At 37.6% G+C, this 18,544-nt stretch overlaps 1 protein-coding gene across 4 annotated transcripts in view; it reads right to left on the bottom strand.

The window, feature by feature from the left end:
- Positions 1-651: 651 nt before the first annotated feature.
- The window catches only part of epha7 (eph receptor A7), a 144,921-nt gene continuing 127,028 nt past the window's right edge, over positions 652-18,544 (bottom strand). For 2 of the 4 annotated variants that reach the window (XM_028439224.1, XM_028439225.1), the window contains exons 12-17: positions 16,363-16,424; positions 15,946-16,155; positions 14,398-14,547; positions 9,376-9,569; positions 7,847-8,002; positions 3,624-3,738 (exon numbers count right to left, since the gene is read on the bottom strand). In XM_028439224.1, the coding sequence (XP_028295025.1) occupies positions 3,624-3,738; positions 7,847-8,002; positions 9,376-9,569; positions 14,398-14,547; positions 15,946-16,155; positions 16,363-16,424 (887 nt within the window). Of the gene's footprint in view, positions 3,739-7,842; positions 8,003-9,375; positions 9,570-14,397; positions 14,548-15,945; positions 16,156-16,362; positions 16,425-18,544 lie in introns of those variants that run through there. The other 2 variants (XM_028439223.1, XM_028439226.1) reach the window with 2 other exon arrangements.

Genomic DNA, 18,544 nt, shown 5'->3' with positions numbered 1-18,544 from the left:
ATGACAAACAACATTTCTATAGAGATTGTATTATATTTCCAAAAATATATGTACAGTCTATTACAAAGGTTACAAAGCAAAGAAAATGTCTATGTAACAAGAATTTGTCTAAAGAAATGATCTTACAATTCAGCTGTGGGGAAAACACTCGTGACTTTTGAGTAATCCCAATACCTTCATCACAGACAAATAAATAATAAATCAACACTTTGTTTCACTGTACAGCAAACTAAATGTAAAGTCAGAGGAAAGATGGAAATCCTATCAGCCGTCTTTGGTCCTAAATGAAACGATTATGTACAACTGAAATCTCGTAGGTGACAATATTTCATCTGCCAGATAGAAAAATATAGTGCATTTTCAACGTGTTCAGAGTTTTCTACTGTGTACTATGTGTAAAAAAAAAAAAAAAAAAAAAACAAACATATAAATAAAATGTACAAGTTTTACAATTAGAACATATACAAAGATCCCCTCAAAACTCAATTCATTCGGACACAATCAACAGTGCTGCACTCTTTGGAAAAATCCACAGGCTCACACGAGCCATGAAACACATTTCCAACTGCTGAAAAATAACTGCATACTCTATCCTGTTCCTGATTCCACCAATCTGTATCCTGCAGGGCCTTTTTTTTGTCTCAGTTATACTTTCTTTTTTTTTTTTTTTTTTTTGTGTGTGTGTATTTGCTTTTGCTGATAAAGCCACAACTTCCTCTTTAGTCCAGAGTTGAACAACCTGAAGTTCACCGTGTGATTGAGAGCAGCTGAATCAGACAGTAAAGCGACTTCTGAAGCTGAAGGTCGTGGTTGATTTAGACGCTGAAATCGATTGTATCCCAGCCTTAATCTCAATTTGGCTCCAACTGCTCATCTTCCTCAGCACCGGGGAGAAAATTAAAAAAGGACAACAGCAGAAAGCGTTTGAGGGAAAAGTCTAAAGTCTGGCTAAGGCCCAGACAGCTGCTGAATTCTGCTGTTTGGATGTAGGACGAGTGTGTGCGTGTATGCGCGCTCGCGTGTGTGTGTGTCCTAACAAAGGGGAGTCCTACGTGCTCAGACAGTTTCAGCTAAAAGTTGTTGACCTCAGTGTGCCAATGACATGCAGCATTTCTCCTCTAAAGAGAATTCTAACCACAGAACCTGAGAAGCAATAAAAGAAAATGTATCAAATTTGATCATTTAAAAACTAAAAATCCTGTGCTTTACATGTTCTAAGGTACAGGTTTTGCTCTAATGAAGCCCATTGATTCACATTCTAATGCCAAATTCAGACAATACAACGCTCCTATCAGGTTTTTGTGTTTTTAACTGTGTGGTTGTGCAAATATAACACAGCAGAGTTAAATATGGTCCTGATCTTTCTCCTGCGTCCAGCACAAAAAAACCCTCTGAACAATAAGAGTTGGGACCTAAAGATGGTAGAGCTTTTATTATGCACATCATGCTTGCTTAAAAAGTATCAATGCGGTAGCAGTTTAACTTCATATTTTATGTTGATGATCACATTATGGGAAAACTCATTAGAGCCCAGTTTTCTCTTAGCAGGGAATCACAATATTTGTGAAGCTAATGGAGCATTTTAGCGCTTTTTAGTTCAGTTTTTATCCTTAATTTGAAACTTTATAAACTACATCATAATATTGATTAAGCTTCCTTTTCTGACAATTCTGTTTACTGATTAAAGAACAAACTTCTCCAACATTTGTGGGTTTTGTAGCTCAAGGTCAGGTTGTGATGAGGCTATTGCGCCTTTGGAGGTGAAGGACTGTCAGGAAATGACTGCATGCTTGAAAATATAGATTTATCTGCCAGTTTCTGGCTGCAGTGAAAACGGTTATCACGTTGTTGTTTTTTCCATCAATCCTCTCCATATGACAGTTGAATAAACGCATTTTTCCATCAAGGAATACTGCACTCAAGCATATTCAACACATAACCTCCACTCTTGTGTGGTGAACACTAACAGATGGCACCAAATAGGCTGATTGGCTTTTAGTGCACATCCAATGTAAAAAGTGGCGTTAGGAAGCCTTATATGGAAGAATAAATTATCTTAACCATGTCAATGTATGTTTTGTCACATCTGAGGCCTGAGTGGCAGAGATGCATGAATAAACGAAGTGTGTGTGTGTACGTTTGTGTTCATGTGGGCCTGCAGAGCCAAGACGTAGAGCTGGAAATGCACTTCTGACATGAGCTGAGTTGTTTGGTTCTGTGCCCAAAGCCTCAGAAAGAAGGAGCACTGTCAGCATCGGTGATGTCAGAATGGCTAATTCACACCTTACAGTGTATCAAACCATGTCTTTTTTGCTTCTACAACCACTCCACTTAACATTTCCATGCCGTGTCAGATTTTCATTTATGATGTTTAGCACATCATAGAAGCAGAAAGACCACATGATTATTTCATTGGAGGACTTTTGAAAACCCTTTTTTCATGTCATACAGGTACGTTCAGCTCTTTTCCGGCAGTGACTGATTCGTTCCAAAGCAGTTTGTCTCAACATTTGCCTTTTAAGCCTAGCACCGTAAAAAACTTAAGGTTAGGACCTTTTCCACCAAGTTATTATTGCTCTGTTTTAGTACGACTATTCTGATCAACCGTCTCTTCCACAGTGTTGCGTTGAACACCGATCAAAGTCCCAGATAAGACAAGAATGTAAAAAACATCGGTACCTTTTCCAGCCTTAAAATCAGCCACAAAAACATTTCGTGTCAAGTTTTGAAAGTTGTGGCAACACAATAATACAGTTAAGGCAGTATTTGTCTACTCCTTCCTTTAGAAAGCACTTGCAGCTGAAAGTAAAGACGTGTGCAGTATTTAAGTGAAAAGACGACCAAACCCTAAAGCAGCGACTGTGCCCGAACGTTTAACTCATTCGTGCTTAGTCCCTCCTTTAGTGGACCCTAAAGGTATTGCTATTAATAGAAAAAGTAGGTGATTTAAAGGAAAATTCTTCCTCTAATTTTAGCTCTGGTGCAGTTAACAGAAGATATTTCAACTGCATCAAACAGCAGACGAGCTCATCAGAGAGCCTTTTTCACATGGGAGGAAGAAAACTACGAGCCACTGCAAACTGTTCAATAAGTCATTTTAGAACATTTCAGCAAAACTGACCTTGAGAGTAAACCTGCACATGAATCATTTCCTCTGTTTGAATTATAAAGGTACCCTGTAGTCAAAGAGGAGCCATGCTCAGAAAAGTAAAAGTACCAAGTCAAACCACAGGTCAAGTTTTTTGTTCATCGTAAAGGAAATCCAAAGTCACTATAGTTACCCAAACACCAGCGGCAACTCGCTCCCCACTACACCGTTTGATATGTGGTTGTTTATCTCGACTAAAAAGCAAAAAAAAAAAAGGGAAAAAGATCTGGTCCAGGTAGTTTGTTCCATTGCAGTTTTTTGCCCTTGGCCTCTGGTAAGTGCCCTTTCAAGAGGTGGACTGCAATTCTTCCCAGAGGAACAAAGGAATGATTTCACTCCAGGCTCTGCTGGAATAGTCAGTCACAGCGGATGACCCGCGTTGACTGTGGCGAACATCCTCTGAGTACGACTGGGGCTCCGCTGCAGCTCTGGATGGGCTCTGATCGTTGCCCCTCACACTGAGGCAGCTATAACTTCACACCTGGATGCCCGTCCCATGGAGATGCAACATCTGGGCTCTGGCAGTCTGTATGCTGCTCATGATCTTTTTTTGATGGCCAACCAAGCTGATCCCCAAGCTCATCACATCCCTGGAGAGAAGGAAGACACCGAGTCAGCATTAAATGTTACCACACCATCCAATTCTTCAATCCACATCATGATAATTACTGCGTTTACATGACAGATAGGAGAGGGTAACACTATTTGAAGTTTTACACATAAGGCTAACATTAAGCTGTCATTATTATGACATGACACCTGTCATTTGCATGAGTAAGATGTCCTGAAGACGGTCATTAAAGCTGCAGTTTGCATGTTTTTTTTTTTTGTGTTATTTGGTCAAAAATCCATAATCCAGGCTCTGTAAATGAGCTTTAGAAATACAGGAGCGTGAAGCTGGACTTCAGTCAATCAGAGATCATTTTATCAACGGGGCGATCCCATGAGCTGCTTTAAATATTACTACTGGCTGCTCAATCTGCTCGTCAAAAGTCTAAGCGCGTTCACATTCTGAGAGTAAGGACAGTCCCATGGCATTGTCTTCCAGCAAGAGGAAAAAGGAAGACCGAGGTGGAGAAGCAACAGAATAAAGGCACAAACGTGCTCCTCTGACTGTGTGTGTGCGGCAGGCTGCACGCAATCCGCTTTCAGTCCATGCTCAGTCTGCCCCACACACCGAGAGAGAGAGAGAGACAGAGAGAGAGAGAGCGAGTGAGAGAGAGCGATAACAGATGGGATAAATAGCTTGTAAACCTAAGAGAAACAGTATATAAGATGGCGAGAACAGACCCAATTCATATGCAGTGTGGATGTGGAGTGTCTGCTCAGCTCTGATCAGCTGGGATCAGGAGGCAGAGGAGCAGCTGTGACTGTGAGCCTCTTACTGTCCTCACAGCAGCGAGTGATTCATGCATTAATGCCTCTAAAACATCAGAAAACTCTCCAATAGCACAAAATAAAGTCCCGACATTTGTTCCTCGTCTCAAAGGAGAAAACACTTGCAAAGAGTTCCACAGTGTGCGCATGCACGCAAGAGTTTCGTTAGGAGGGGAGTGGAGAGCGTGGATTATCTCACGATTCTACAAACTGCAGCTTTAAGTATCGCTCGTTACCCAAACCCTAAATGTGTGTTAGCCTAACCCATAACCCTAAACAATTACAGTATGCACCGTTATTCCAGTCACCAAAATTTTTGACCAAAAACTGAAAATGCACTTTTGGGCCATTTTCGGTCGAAAAAAGCAGACTGAAACAGGATGTTCTGATGATGGACGCGCTTGCCAGAAAACAGGCCAACTTGTCCGTGGAGTCACGGAGCGGTTGTATTTCTATACATCTGAGCACTAAAGCGTCTTCTGAGCAGAGTTGACGGAGCATGTGTTTACGTGTCACGTCGACACTGTCGTTACGTGTAACCCTCCGCTAGCGTGGACCACACTGCGGCCATGCGCGTCGCTTCGTCTCAGCCGTAGAATCTGGTTTCATTTTCTCAGCGCACATTTCACAGAGATTCTCTTTCCTACACCACGACGATACTTTGTCCACATTATAAAGATTTAATTGGATGGGATTAAAGCAGCGCGCACAAGAAACGCCAACGCTCTGTGACTTCAATGCACTTTGTGTTTTAATGAGAGAACATATTTTATTTGACTCTCTTCCAGCAGCCCGAGAATTTTCATTACAGTGCTAACCCTAACCCTAACCCCACCTAACCCACTAGATCCCTCCACGTAACCCAAAAATGCCAACATAGGTCCAAAGTTGTCCTCATTTAGCAAACAACACTAAATGACTGCCTTCATGACACCTTATTCATGCTAATGACAGATAATGACAGTGTAATATCAGCCTTATGTTTAAAACTTTAAGTAAAGTGTGACCTAGGAGAGTGTATGAAAAAGTTATGGAAAATAAAACTATGGATAAATGTGAACTATTTTTATTCAGGACGTGCTACTTTTGAGAGCCAGTGTGGTTTTATGCTCACAGCGTTGACCACTTTAAACACCAGCTCCAGAATAAAAACATCAGTTCAAATCTCCAAACACAGAAAAGTTTTACAGTAATCGTCCAGCAAAACTTTTAAAATGTTTAAAGAAATTCTATTAATTAATTCCAGACATGTCAAAACCATTGCATGTAAAACATTACAAACATACGACGGCATATTTGGGCCACATTAAAATAAAACTACGAGATCAAAGTTGGAATATTTAGAGAATAAAGTTGTATATTTTATGAGAATAAAGTCGTATCTTAATAAAATCATAATTTTATGAGATTAAGGTTGCAATATTTCAGGGGACAAAGCCCGAATTGAAATACAAACAGGATGTTGTGTGCGTTGCGGTCACTCGTGCGTTATGAAGAATGTGGAACATTTATTCAGATTATATTTGTCTTTAGGTTTCACACATGGTGAAATATAATCATCACCACTTATTAGTTTATGGACTTTAAAGACACTTTGCAGATATTATGTTTGTCACAACAAAAGAACCAGACTGATTTGGAGCAAATAGCTTCTTTTATTGTGAAGGAGAAAGTGGCTGGAAGTGGTCGACTGCAGGGCTATCGGTGTTAGTTGCGTTCACTTCAACAGGGAATTCTGAGCGCTGTACCATTATGAGATTAATTTCAAAATTTTACAACTTTATTCTCAAAATATTACAACTTTAATCTAACAAAATTATGACTTTATTCTCAAAATATTACGACTTTAATTTCGTAGTGCTCAGATTTTTATTTTTATTTTAACGTGGTCCTAATAGCGCATTGTACAAACACATACAAAAGGGAAAAAAAATCAAATAAATTCTATGTAAATAATTAAACATGTATGTAAAATAAACACACACAGAGACATATATACACATATAATAACTAACTTAGTTTACCTTCGTTCGTCTGAGGAAAATTTAAATGCCTGAAGCAGTTCTCTAATGGCTGTAATGGAAACAACTTTTAGCTACTGTTGCTATCATTCATCCAAGACTTGGTTTTCATTGATTCATGCAATGATTTACTTTACTGTTGTACAAACCTCATTTAATTACCACCAACACAAGTCAATATTTTGTGTTTTAACACAAAATCCAACGCTGAAAAGGTGCAAACACTATCTAGGCTAAACATCAGTGAAGGTGTTGAGTTTTACAAAAAAAAAAAAAATCACTAAATATATGTTACAGAGAGCATTAACAAAATAAGTGTGTATATTACATTATTGCCTTTATTGAACTAAAGCCAGACAACAGATGGTCCCAAATGCAATGTTTAGTTAGGAGAAACAGCTTATCAAAACATACTGAATGTCTAACCGTATACTGGATTTATCATTAATAGTGAGGAAACGTTTAGATACACATCTCTCACTCTCTCTATGGAACATCATGTTTTTATTAAGTTGAACAAATATTTTGAGACCAGACAATTGTTTTATTTTGTTCCCACTGGAGAATGAGCAGGTAATCACAACATCTAGAGCAGACATGGGCAACCGGCGGCCCAGGGACCACATTCATTTTGTGCGGCTCCCAAAGTAAACAAACAAAATGACCAAAAAAAGCAACTGTAAAAAAAGGCTGAAATATACAAAAAAATAACAGAAATAAACATGAAAGGACAACAAAGATACACACAATGGAAACATAAATACACTAAATTAACCCCAAAAATGTAAAACATACAAAAAACAAAGACATTTACAAAATAATAAAAGTATACCAAATGACTCAAAGAACCTTCAAAATTACAGAAATATACACAAAAGGACAACAATAAAACACTAAACAACAACAATAAAACACAAATGGACAACAAAAATACACAATAATAAACAAAAATTACATAAGAGGACATAACATACAGAAAAAAAACAGAAAATGACAACAAATATACACAATACTACTACAAAAACACACAAGGCAATGACAAAAATACAAGAAAAGTAACTAAAACCACAAAAACAACTTAAAAAACAAACAAAAGAACAAACAAACCCTTTGTTCTTTCTTGTGTTAGTGCTGATTGGTCATTATTCTAAATGCTGACATGAATGTTGATAATGTGGCCCTTGGGTCAGACAATCACATTTTTGTGGCCCCCGCTGTGACCACTGTTGCCCGTCTCTGATCTGGAGTTTTGGTCTTAAAGCTTTACCTCATGACGAACCAAAGCTTTTCTTTCACTTACTCGATAGACATCCTGGCAACTGATTCCAGGGAACCGTAGCCAGCTGCTGTGAAGTTGTCTCTGTATCGCTCCATCTTGATGGCTTCCAGCCACTCTCCAACTGAGCGGAAAGTGGTGAAGTCGGGCGTGCTCTGATCTAGCAACGGGCTGATTGGTCTGTGGGATCGACACAGAGGAAGATGTTCAGCACAAGCAGGAAGTGCGAGCCAAACACCAAATAAAACCAAATGTCACTGATGAGAGACATCATCAAATAGATAAAGACTTTGACCTTCTGGAAGGTGAAGCTTCAATTAACCTTTCTATTGTCCTCAAATATTAGTGACACATTTTACCCTTGGGGTCAATCTGACCCAAAGATATTTGCCTCCAGAAAATGTTTTCAGAAAATTATTTATCAAGTTTTTGTGTCAAGCACTTTGGTTATTTGTTGAATACATAAAGAACCCCTTGATAATGAAACCTTGACCTGTTCTCTAGCGCCACCATCAGGCCAAACTTTTAAATTAGAATTCATTTATCTTTAATTTAATTCTCAAATTTACTGACAATATTAATGACCACTACAGTATAAACCTTATCGGTTGTGGTGATTCTATGACCTTTCCTGCAGCGCCACCATCAGGTCAAACTTTCAGTTTTAGAGTTTGTTTATCTTGAAAATCCTTCATTCAAATCTTTTCTATTTTGGGGTGCACATTCATGACTCTCACAGAATGAACCATATTGATTGATGTTGGTGACCCCCCTCTTTCCTCTCATGAAAATTTGTATTTCCTGATTTTGATCTCAGTTTTTGTAATTCCCTATAAAGTCATCTATGTCACTTTCACTGTGAAAGAGCTGTTACAAAACCTCATTGACAGTAAACCTTCCGCATGTCATGTATCAACTCAAAAGTATCAACTCTGCACCTGCAGGTGTGGAGATGTAAGGTCAAACATAGGTCAAACACACAAACAAGTTTTACACAGCGAAAACAGCTTGGGGTCAAACTGACCCCAGATGAACGCCAATGCGCGTAATGCATGTTCAGCTCATTGAACAAAAACATTTTCTGCTTAATTGTACTCATCAAATTAGGAGAACAATTAAATATAAAGCAAAAACATAACTCACCTATTGTTTTTTGGATAATAAACATTGAACGGGGTCAAATTGACCCCAAGGATAATAAGAGAATTATATCGCTCATAAGATAATATTGAATCTGTTGCATTTCATCTCACCTCAGTTTATAATTCTCTGACATTAAAGGATTCTTTTGACAAATGTCAGAGTGAGGTGTGGAGCTCAGACTGCATTTTGAAGCAGTCTCACCCAATTATAGACAGTGATTTAAAAGCTCTGGAACGGACCATAAAGACAGTACAGCAGCTTTGTGCTATCGATCCTGAGGGATTTACCTTTCATCTTTGAACTGGACAGATTCTCTGAGTTCTCCACTGATGTGCTAAAGTACCAGTTAAAGTTCTATCTTGTACAAAACCGCATTCTGAATCAATTTATTTAGAATTGAATTTCCTTACCTCGTACATGTTCCCACTGGGGTTTTCAAGGTGTTGGGGTTGCGGATCATTTTATCAAGGATGCCAACGATCTGATCGAATTTGGGTCGTTCCGCTCTATCTTTCTGCCAACAGTCCAGCATTAGCTGATGCAAGCCTGGTGGGCAATCCATGGGGGCTGGAAGACGGTAACCTTCCTCGATTGCCTTTATGACCTGCAGAATGCAAAGCAGAATTATATATGATAATCTGATTTATTACAAGTGAAATGCAAGGCTCGAAGCCACATTGTCCACAATTATGTATTCTTTGACCCCAATGTATCACCTACTCACAAAACACCTCGACACAACGTGCACACAAACCTTCTCAGACATATGACAGGAACCCATCTAAAATAATAACTTATTAAATGCTGTTTTAACCTAAAACATCACTGCCATGAAAACACAAGGGCAGCCCACTTTAACATTAACCTATAGCATTATTTTAACTCATTCAGCCATTACATGTAACCCTCCTATTAACACATTTTATGGATATTTGCCTCTAGAAAATGATTTACAGAAAAATGTTTTTTTGTCAGGCACTTTGTTTATTTATAAATATATAACCCCTCGATAATGAAACCTTGACCTGTTCTCTAGCGCCACCATCAGAACTTTTAAATTAGAATTAAATTCTCTTGAATAGTTTTCCTCCAAATCTACTCACATTTACTGACAATATTAATGAATACAAAAGTATGAACCCTACTGGTTGTGGTGATGATATGAGCAGCGCCACCATCAGGTCAGTTTTAGATTTAGTGTCTCTTGAAAATCTTTCATCCAAATCTTTTCTAAATTGGGGGGCACATTCATGAAACTCACAGATTGAACCTAATTGATTCATGTTGGTGACCCCCTTCTTTCCTCTCAAACACATATTAACTTATTTTTATTTGATTTTTTTTGTAACATATTTGGGTTTATTCACTATAAAGTCCTCTGTCTCAGACGCATCCACGTCACTTTCACTGTGAAAGAGCTGTTTCAAAACCTCATTGACAGTAAACCTTTTCCTAGAGAGGACATTTTCAAGAGAGAGCGAGACAAAGTGTGTGTGTGTGTGTGTGGAATGATTTGGATAAAGATCTTCCATGCAAGCTTTTATACGTTTACTCCTCCATTAGTTTGCATGAACTACCAATGTCCTTGTGGGAATAACCCGCCATACACAGCGTGGGAAATATTAGCTCTACTTTGGCAGGTGTGAGTAGTAGGTCAACATTAGCCGTAGCATCATTTTAACTCTAAGTCACATCTGCTACTATATTGAAATATGTATTAAACTTTTAAATCAGTCCAGAAGCCGTTTCCACCTTGTTTTTTCCATTTACCTAAAATTGGCGGTGCTGAGAAATAAATATGCTGATAAGATTTAAGGCCATCGGATTGCAAACTAAATAATTTTGAGGAGTTGCAGCTTTGACAAATACTTGTGAAGTATTGCCACGCTGCAATAAAAAATTTGATTACTAACCACTCTTTGACGAGGCTGCAAAAAACCCTCCAGAGCTTAATTTAAGACTTTACAGATAACTTTTCACTGTTTGAGTGTTGAACTTTCCTTTAAGATGCAGATGTTTGATGAGAGCTCACTCTCCAGCACAGACGGAGCAGCTTCCAACATTATTCCTAATGCTAAACAACAAAAAAGGCTCAGTTTGTGCAGCTGCGATAAACAATGTCTCATTCACTGCTAAATGCGTATCACTTCTAATCATGCATGCAGTGAGGGCTTCGTTAAAAAGACAATGCAGTGAGAAGAGTTGACGCGGGGTCTCAGTATAGCATGGCTGAGGATTCACATACGTCCCTGCATATATATGCAGCTATTTCTGTGAGCACAACACGTCAGGAGGGAAAAGGTGTCAAAACATCAGAACTGCAGAGAAAATGCAAATAATGCTTCTCCTGTATCGCCGGAGGATGTTGGCTGATGCCCTGACAAATCAAGGAAAACTCTGCCAGTGAATTTCAAACATTTGTTTGTTCGATTGGAGGTTTCAGGCGTGACAAACTTAACAACGGAGTGACACAGGCCGACCAAGATGACTAGTTAGCAATCAAATCAACAAATCAATTATACAGTAAGTGCCACATTTTCTCATGTTGTATACTTACATAAGAACATGTAAAATATGTATGTACACTGTGGTCTGATTGACCCAATTCAGATATTTGATAGGACAGTATCGGGTATTCCACATCAGGTGATTGGTGCTGTAATTAATTTAAAGTGTTATTACACACCCTGGTTTTTGCTGACCTACCATGAGGGGCATATTAAAAAGTAGTTAAGACACGCCCAGTCACAACATCCCCGCCCCCACAGCGCTGCACAGTTCTTTATAGAGTTGTCGATCAAAGCTCACTGAGGGCTGTCAGAGGAGGAAACCTAGTCCCACCTTCCATATTTTAGAGGAGGGGCGGGGCCAACAGTGATGCTTACGCCATTGATCCAAAAAGACGGCACTGATCTAATCCAATAGTAAAACTAAATTGCAATAGCAGCGTTCAACCCATAGAGGGCATTCATGTCGTGGCCATACCAGCCTGTCATTGCCCGATCCCGTTAGATCTCGGAAGCTAAGCAGGTCTGGGCCTGGTTAGTAGTTAGACCACTGAGAATTCCAGGTGTCACAGTGGGGTGGCAGTCACCCCAGTGGTATCTGTCATTGTGCCCTTGGGCAAGGCACTTCACCTACATTGCCTAGTATGAATGTAGTGTGTGAGTGAGTGTTGGTGGTGGTCGGAGGGGCAGATGGCGCACTATGGCAGCCTCGCTTCCGTCAGTCTGCCCCAGGGCAGCTGTGGCTACAATAGTAGTTTACCACCACTAAGTGTGGAGTGAAAGAATAATGCCTTAATTCTGTAAAGCGACTTTGAGTGTCTATGATAAAGCGCTATATAAAACTGATGCATTATCATTATTATTATTATTATTATTCACTCTAACGTTTTACAACTTAAAATGCTAAATTCAAATACTTTGACTAAAATGTGACGAGTGGGACGGTCAGTGTATGTTTTGGTCATTCAATTTTCCGTTCAGAAAAGGAAATTAGAAAATAAAAAACGATTGGTTATTTGATTTTCGTTTTGAAATTGACAAACTAAAATTTAAATTAAAGGCATATTTCTTTGTCAGGGTCAAGAAGGGATGAAAAAAAGCCAGTTTTTCATTATGGTGAGATCAGAAGTTGTTCTTTTCAAAGTAAGAGCATATATGGGGACGCTGCAGTTTTTCTGGCACCAAAATATATGAATTATCTCTATATTTCTCCTGCTGTTTAAAAATGTCTTAGGAATCATACTCCAAAATCATTTTGGAAATGGCAAAACAAGGCTCGTCATCTGCAGAAATCACTGCAAATAGCACCAAAGTGGGAGTGGAAGGGGTTTGTCAGCAAGACAGGTGAGGAAATTTTGCACAGAAAATGGTTTCCAATAAACTACATTACTTTATACCTAATCATACTGTACATACACTTTAATTCTAAAGAAAGGTTGCACGTGGATGTATGTGCGTCCAAACATGCTAAGCATTTCAGCAGCTCGTTGGGCATTGTGCTACGCCCACATTAAAAATAAAGGGTTGTACTTTTTTTTATTTTTTTTTTTTATTTTTAAATTCAGCCACATGGTCTGATAAGGACAGCTGTTGCAATGCAGTATGGGATTTTTAATATCAACAGTGTCAACCGGTACCAGTCGGCAAATTCAAATATTATGTTGCAGAATTGATACAATCATCTTGTAAGCTGGTGTTAAGTTTGTGTCTGATGGAGTTAGTGCAGTGGTTCCTAAACTGGGAGTGAAGTCAAAACAGAAGGAGCGCGATGTTTTCGTACTAACACATCTATATTATTTTCACTAAGGATGGATTCTACGGCCATGATTACTGAGGTTTCCAAACTAATTATGAACAATGTTTCTATCTTTACCTGAGATGTAAGAAATGTCAAAAACAAAGTGGCTTTAAATAATCTTTCTTTAATGACTTCATTACACATAATGAGTGCTGACAGACCACACGCCCACTTTCTGTGGTTAGCTGCATGCTATTTAGGTCCAAACTTTAACTTAAAGTAATAAAGATCATTTCAACTTATAAATATCACAAAACATTTGATTGTCACGCAGTCCAGTCAAAAATATATTTCTAATAAATACAACAAAGTCAAAGAAATCACAAAAAAATACTTTCTTTTAACTTATAGAACATATTTAATGTGTTTTCACGTGTATATTTTGTGTCTGAAGCAGCCATGAATGTACATTCCTTTTGCTCTTAACTACAAGTTAAAGAAACACATTTTGGGGTTAAATGAAGCCATCGCTCCAGATTTAATCAGCAAACACTTGTCTTTTTTTCCTTTATCAGCGACTAATTGATCATTATTTCATAATAAACAACAACAAAAAACTATGTGCAAAATGTGACATTTAAAAGCTGAATTTCTAATGATTTGATTGATGAATAATTTATGAATGAAACAGTAGGTAAGCTTAGAGGTTTAAATTTAAAAAGGTTTAACTTTGTTTTCCACATTTCGTTTTTCTTTAATAACATTTTGAAAAATAACACTTTTTCTGGACCTTAGATCTGCAGTGGAAACTCAGACTTAAAACCGAGCAAAAGAGTCAGAAGAAACTTATTGTTCATATAAAAAGTTACGGAACTTTTGCTAGTTTTACAGCATTTAAAACTGAACTGCAGAACAGATGCAGGATTACAGCCGTAGCTGCCTGTGGCTTTAATGCAGTGGTTACAAAGTTACCATTTTTATCCTGCATTTTATTTAACATTTAAGTATAGAATACAGTTGTTTGATATTTATTGTGTGTTATATGTTAATTCAAAATATAATTTTAATCAAGACATTTTTTTTTAAACAATTCCAAGACATTTCAGGTGACCCCATTTTAACTCTAGGCGTCCCCACATGGGATTATGACCCAGAGTTTGAAAAACCCCACTTTAATGATTACTCACATCTTGATTAGACATGTCCCAATATGGCCGCTCCCCATAGGACATCACCTCCCACATGACGATGCCGTAACTCCACACGTCGCTCGCTGAGGTGAATTTACGGAACTGGATGGCTTCCGGCGCCGTCCATCGGACGGGGATTTTTCCGCCCTGGTGGAGAAACAGAAGATAAAATGACTAAATATCCCTAAACACACATGCACTAAAGATACTTTTCTGGTTTATTATATTAAATGCTCAATGCTTAATGTTTCAGCGGCCAACTGTCAGCTTTCCTCAGAGGCGTCCGGTTAGGGGGCGTGGCCAGCCTGACAGAACTGTGAAGTTGGCTACGCCCAGAAAGAAGAAGACTGACAGTTGGCAGTCGACACATGTCAGGAAATCGATGTAAATTACTAAGTACATTATCTGAATAAATAAAACCTTAACCTATTATGAATAAGAAGTATACGTACATACAGCAGGGTTGGGTCAATTACATTTTTCAATTACAATGACGTCTTCAATCCATGTTCATTCACAACTAAATTATGATTACGGTGACCTGTCTTTTTTCCAATTTTTCCAATTCCACTGAAAGTCAAAATAATTGTAATTGTGTAATTGATAATTAATTACAATTATGGCATAATTGTAATTTTAGAAATAAATTTCCATCTTAATTAATTAATTAAATTTCAATTGAGTTTAGACTATTGACATGATTGCAATTGTCATAAAAATTCTGTAAAAATTTAAAAATTATAATTGAAACAAAACTGGGGAATCACGTTACAGTTCTATTTACAGTTCTACACATACAGTATGTAGTTAACAATTATTAAAATATGTTTCATATCAAGCTTTCCAGCATTTTACCATTTAAAAACATTGAAATCGAGGGGTATACTGACAAAAAAACGCCCACACCAAAAATATTAATACAAATATTTTCATTGATTAGAAAGTCTAACAACATAACCAAGAGATGAGGAAGAAATTAGATGATAGATATTTGATTTTAGTGTATTTTATAGCTGATTTAGGACCTGTTATCATAAGAAATGCTAACAGAAAGCAAACACAAGAAGAAGCTTCACTTTTATTAGGTTATTTATTTCAGGCTCAGTCATTGTGATTAATTGTAATAGAACTTTAGTAATGGAGAACGTAATTGTAAATGACTGAGGATAAAAAAAATATTGTAATTTCATTGTAATTGGAAAAAATGCTGGTCACTGCCATCATAATTGAACATGGGTAATTGAAAATGTAATTGTAACTGAAAAATGTAATTGACCCCAACCCTGATACAAACACTTATACAACATATACCTCAAGACCCAAAAAAAAAAAGTCAATGCACATATCAGCTTTAACTTTAATAAGGTTTTAAACAGATCCAAAGCCTAAAGAACAACATGTGACTTTGACCAGCACACATCACACATTAAAATGGTACAGACACTTGAATAGACTTCAGCTCCATTCTAATGCACAGCAGTGAGCTGATTAAAGGAGGCGGGCTGGGATGTTGGTGAGAGAGAGCAGCCTTTTTAATTGACTCACAGTTGTTGTGTAGACAGCCTCGGGATCGTCGTCTATCACCCTCGACAGGCCAAAGTCTGACACTTTACATACGAGATTACTGTTGACAAGGATGTTTCGCGCGGCCAGATCTCGATGGACGTATCCCATATCGGAGAGATATCTCATTCCTGCAGCGATTCCCCGCAGCATTCCCACCAACTGGATGACTGTAAACTGACCGTCGTGTTTCTGCACACACACACGCACGCACGCACACACACGCACGCACACACGCAGGGTCAGCCAAAGCCTCACTGACCACGGACAGAATGTAGGTCACAGCACCACAGCAGAACCACTCATAATATTCGACTCCCACATTGACTGGAACACTTTATAAAAAAACATGCTAAACAAAGTTTGAAGAAGACAGTGGCGTGTGAAGATGATGCTCACCCTAAGGAAAGAGTCCAATGAGCCGTTCTCCATGTACTCAATGACAATCATCACTGGCTTTCCTGGTAAAGAAAACAGACAAACAAATGATTCACAATAAACACAGGAAATTCCTCTCAATCATTTCTAGTTGTAGCTTTCATTAGCCTTTAATTAAAATGTACCATCTGTTCATTTCACATCAGTGCCTAAATGAGAACATGTTAAACAGGGAGTATGGCTAATCTAATCAGGAGGTTTTTTTAACTCCCACACCTAAACATACATGGATGATGATGCAAATCGGACTAACCAGTAAGAGCAACACACAGTTCAGGTTTCCTGTTTCACATCAAGGTATTTTAACCCCTGGTTGCTGGATGTAGTAGTAGTGAACCTCTTTCCTCTGCATCAGGAACACAAGGACTTAACACAATATATTACATAGTATATGATCTATTGATAGAGCTTCTAGTTAAAATTCACCACAGGTCAAACATAATTAGGTTATTTAGTCTTATAAACTAAGCTGAGTAACACAGGCTGTTTTTAGAATAATAATAAATACAGTCAAGGGCGAAGGGTGTAACAATTCATCCATTAGGTCAATCATCAATTACATTTTTCAGTTACAAATACGTTTTTAATTACTCATGTTCAATTATAATTCAAATATGATGACAGTGACCAGCATTTTTTCCAAATACAATTTAATTACAATAAGTTTTTTATCCTCAGATAGTCAATTACAATTACGTTACTAAAGTTCAATTACAATTCATTAGTATTACTGAGCCTGAAATAAATAACCTAATAAAAGTTAACCTTCCTCTTGTGTTAGCTTTCTGTTAGCATCTCTAATCTCATCTATTGGTTACTTTGTTAGGCTTCCTAATCAATAAAAATATAGCTTTAATATTTTTGGTGTGTGCGTCTGAGCCTTTTTTGTGTCAGTATACCACTTGATTTATATATTTTTTTAAATGGTGAAATGTGTGAAAGCTTGATAAGGAACATTTTTTAATAATTGTTTACTACATATGTATAGAAATGTACATGGTTCCACCGTTATGCATTAAATTATAATTAACAATTTTTATAGAATTTCCATCATGGCAATTACAATTACAAAGTCAATAATCTAAACTCAATTCCAATTTAATTACAATTAAGGCAGCAACAGATTTTTTAAATTACAATTACAATTATGCCATGTTTGTAAATAATTATCAATTACAGGATTCAAATTAGAATTGACCCCAACCCTGGTGCTCGGCGAGTTGACCTTTCGGATGACATCAATCAATCTAAAATCATTTTGATAAGGTAACCTATCAAACGTATCGATAGAAAAAAATAACGCATTGTATTTAAGCACAGCAGACTTTATATGGATGTGTTTTAAAAGCTCTTTTAATAATACAGGCGTTACTGTCTGTGACGTCACGTGGTGTGTGCCAGCAGACAACAAAACATGGAATGGTGGAGAAGCCAGTGAGCAAGAAATGGATGGAACCACCTTTGGGGTCCAATGCGTGGAAACACTTTATCTTTAACACAGACAGAGATAATCTAAAGGAGTCGCTCACTGTGTCCACCGTCCACCACTAGAACCTTCTGTCAGCATTCATTGCTGTGTTAAGCCATTAGCATTAGCTCAGCAGAAGCCTCGGGTACTGTATGTTAAATGAAAAAGTAGCAGGTTCAACCACTGCTCATTTAACCTGAACAGATCTTGAAGGCACATTTTTTTTTTTTTAATATTGTATCATTTTTATGCTGAAAAAAGGCAAGATTCAGGTAAACCTAATGTCTGTTTATATCGAAAATGTATTGATTAATGAAAATGAGAGCAGAAAAGTTAAAATCCTGTTAATTGAAACTAAGTGTTGGTTGGACTTTATTCAAATAAAATATGAATACATTTGCCATTAAATGTCGTTTACTTATTTATGTCCATCATTAACTTCTAGATGATTCCCTTATAAGAAACAACAGGAGACCTCCCCTAAACTGGCCAGTATCCTGGTATTTATTTCAATCACACTGGATGAGTTATTATTTTGGCTAAAATGTTACTCAATCGATTTTAAGTTACTGAATCGTTTTGGAACGAATCGTTTAAAATGAACCAATATCATCGTTGAATCAAATTGGCAACAACTCATCGTGATTGGAATTGAATCGTTGGTCCAGCACCAGC

The sequence above is a fragment of the Gouania willdenowi genome, chromosome 24 (genome assembly GCF_900634775.1).
Source record: "Gouania willdenowi chromosome 24, fGouWil2.1, whole genome shotgun sequence".
NCBI lineage: Eukaryota > Metazoa > Chordata > Actinopteri > Blenniiformes > Gobiesocidae > Gouania > Gouania willdenowi.
The sequence above is the reverse complement of the archived record's forward strand: the minus strand, read 5'-3'. Positions and strand labels throughout refer to the sequence as shown.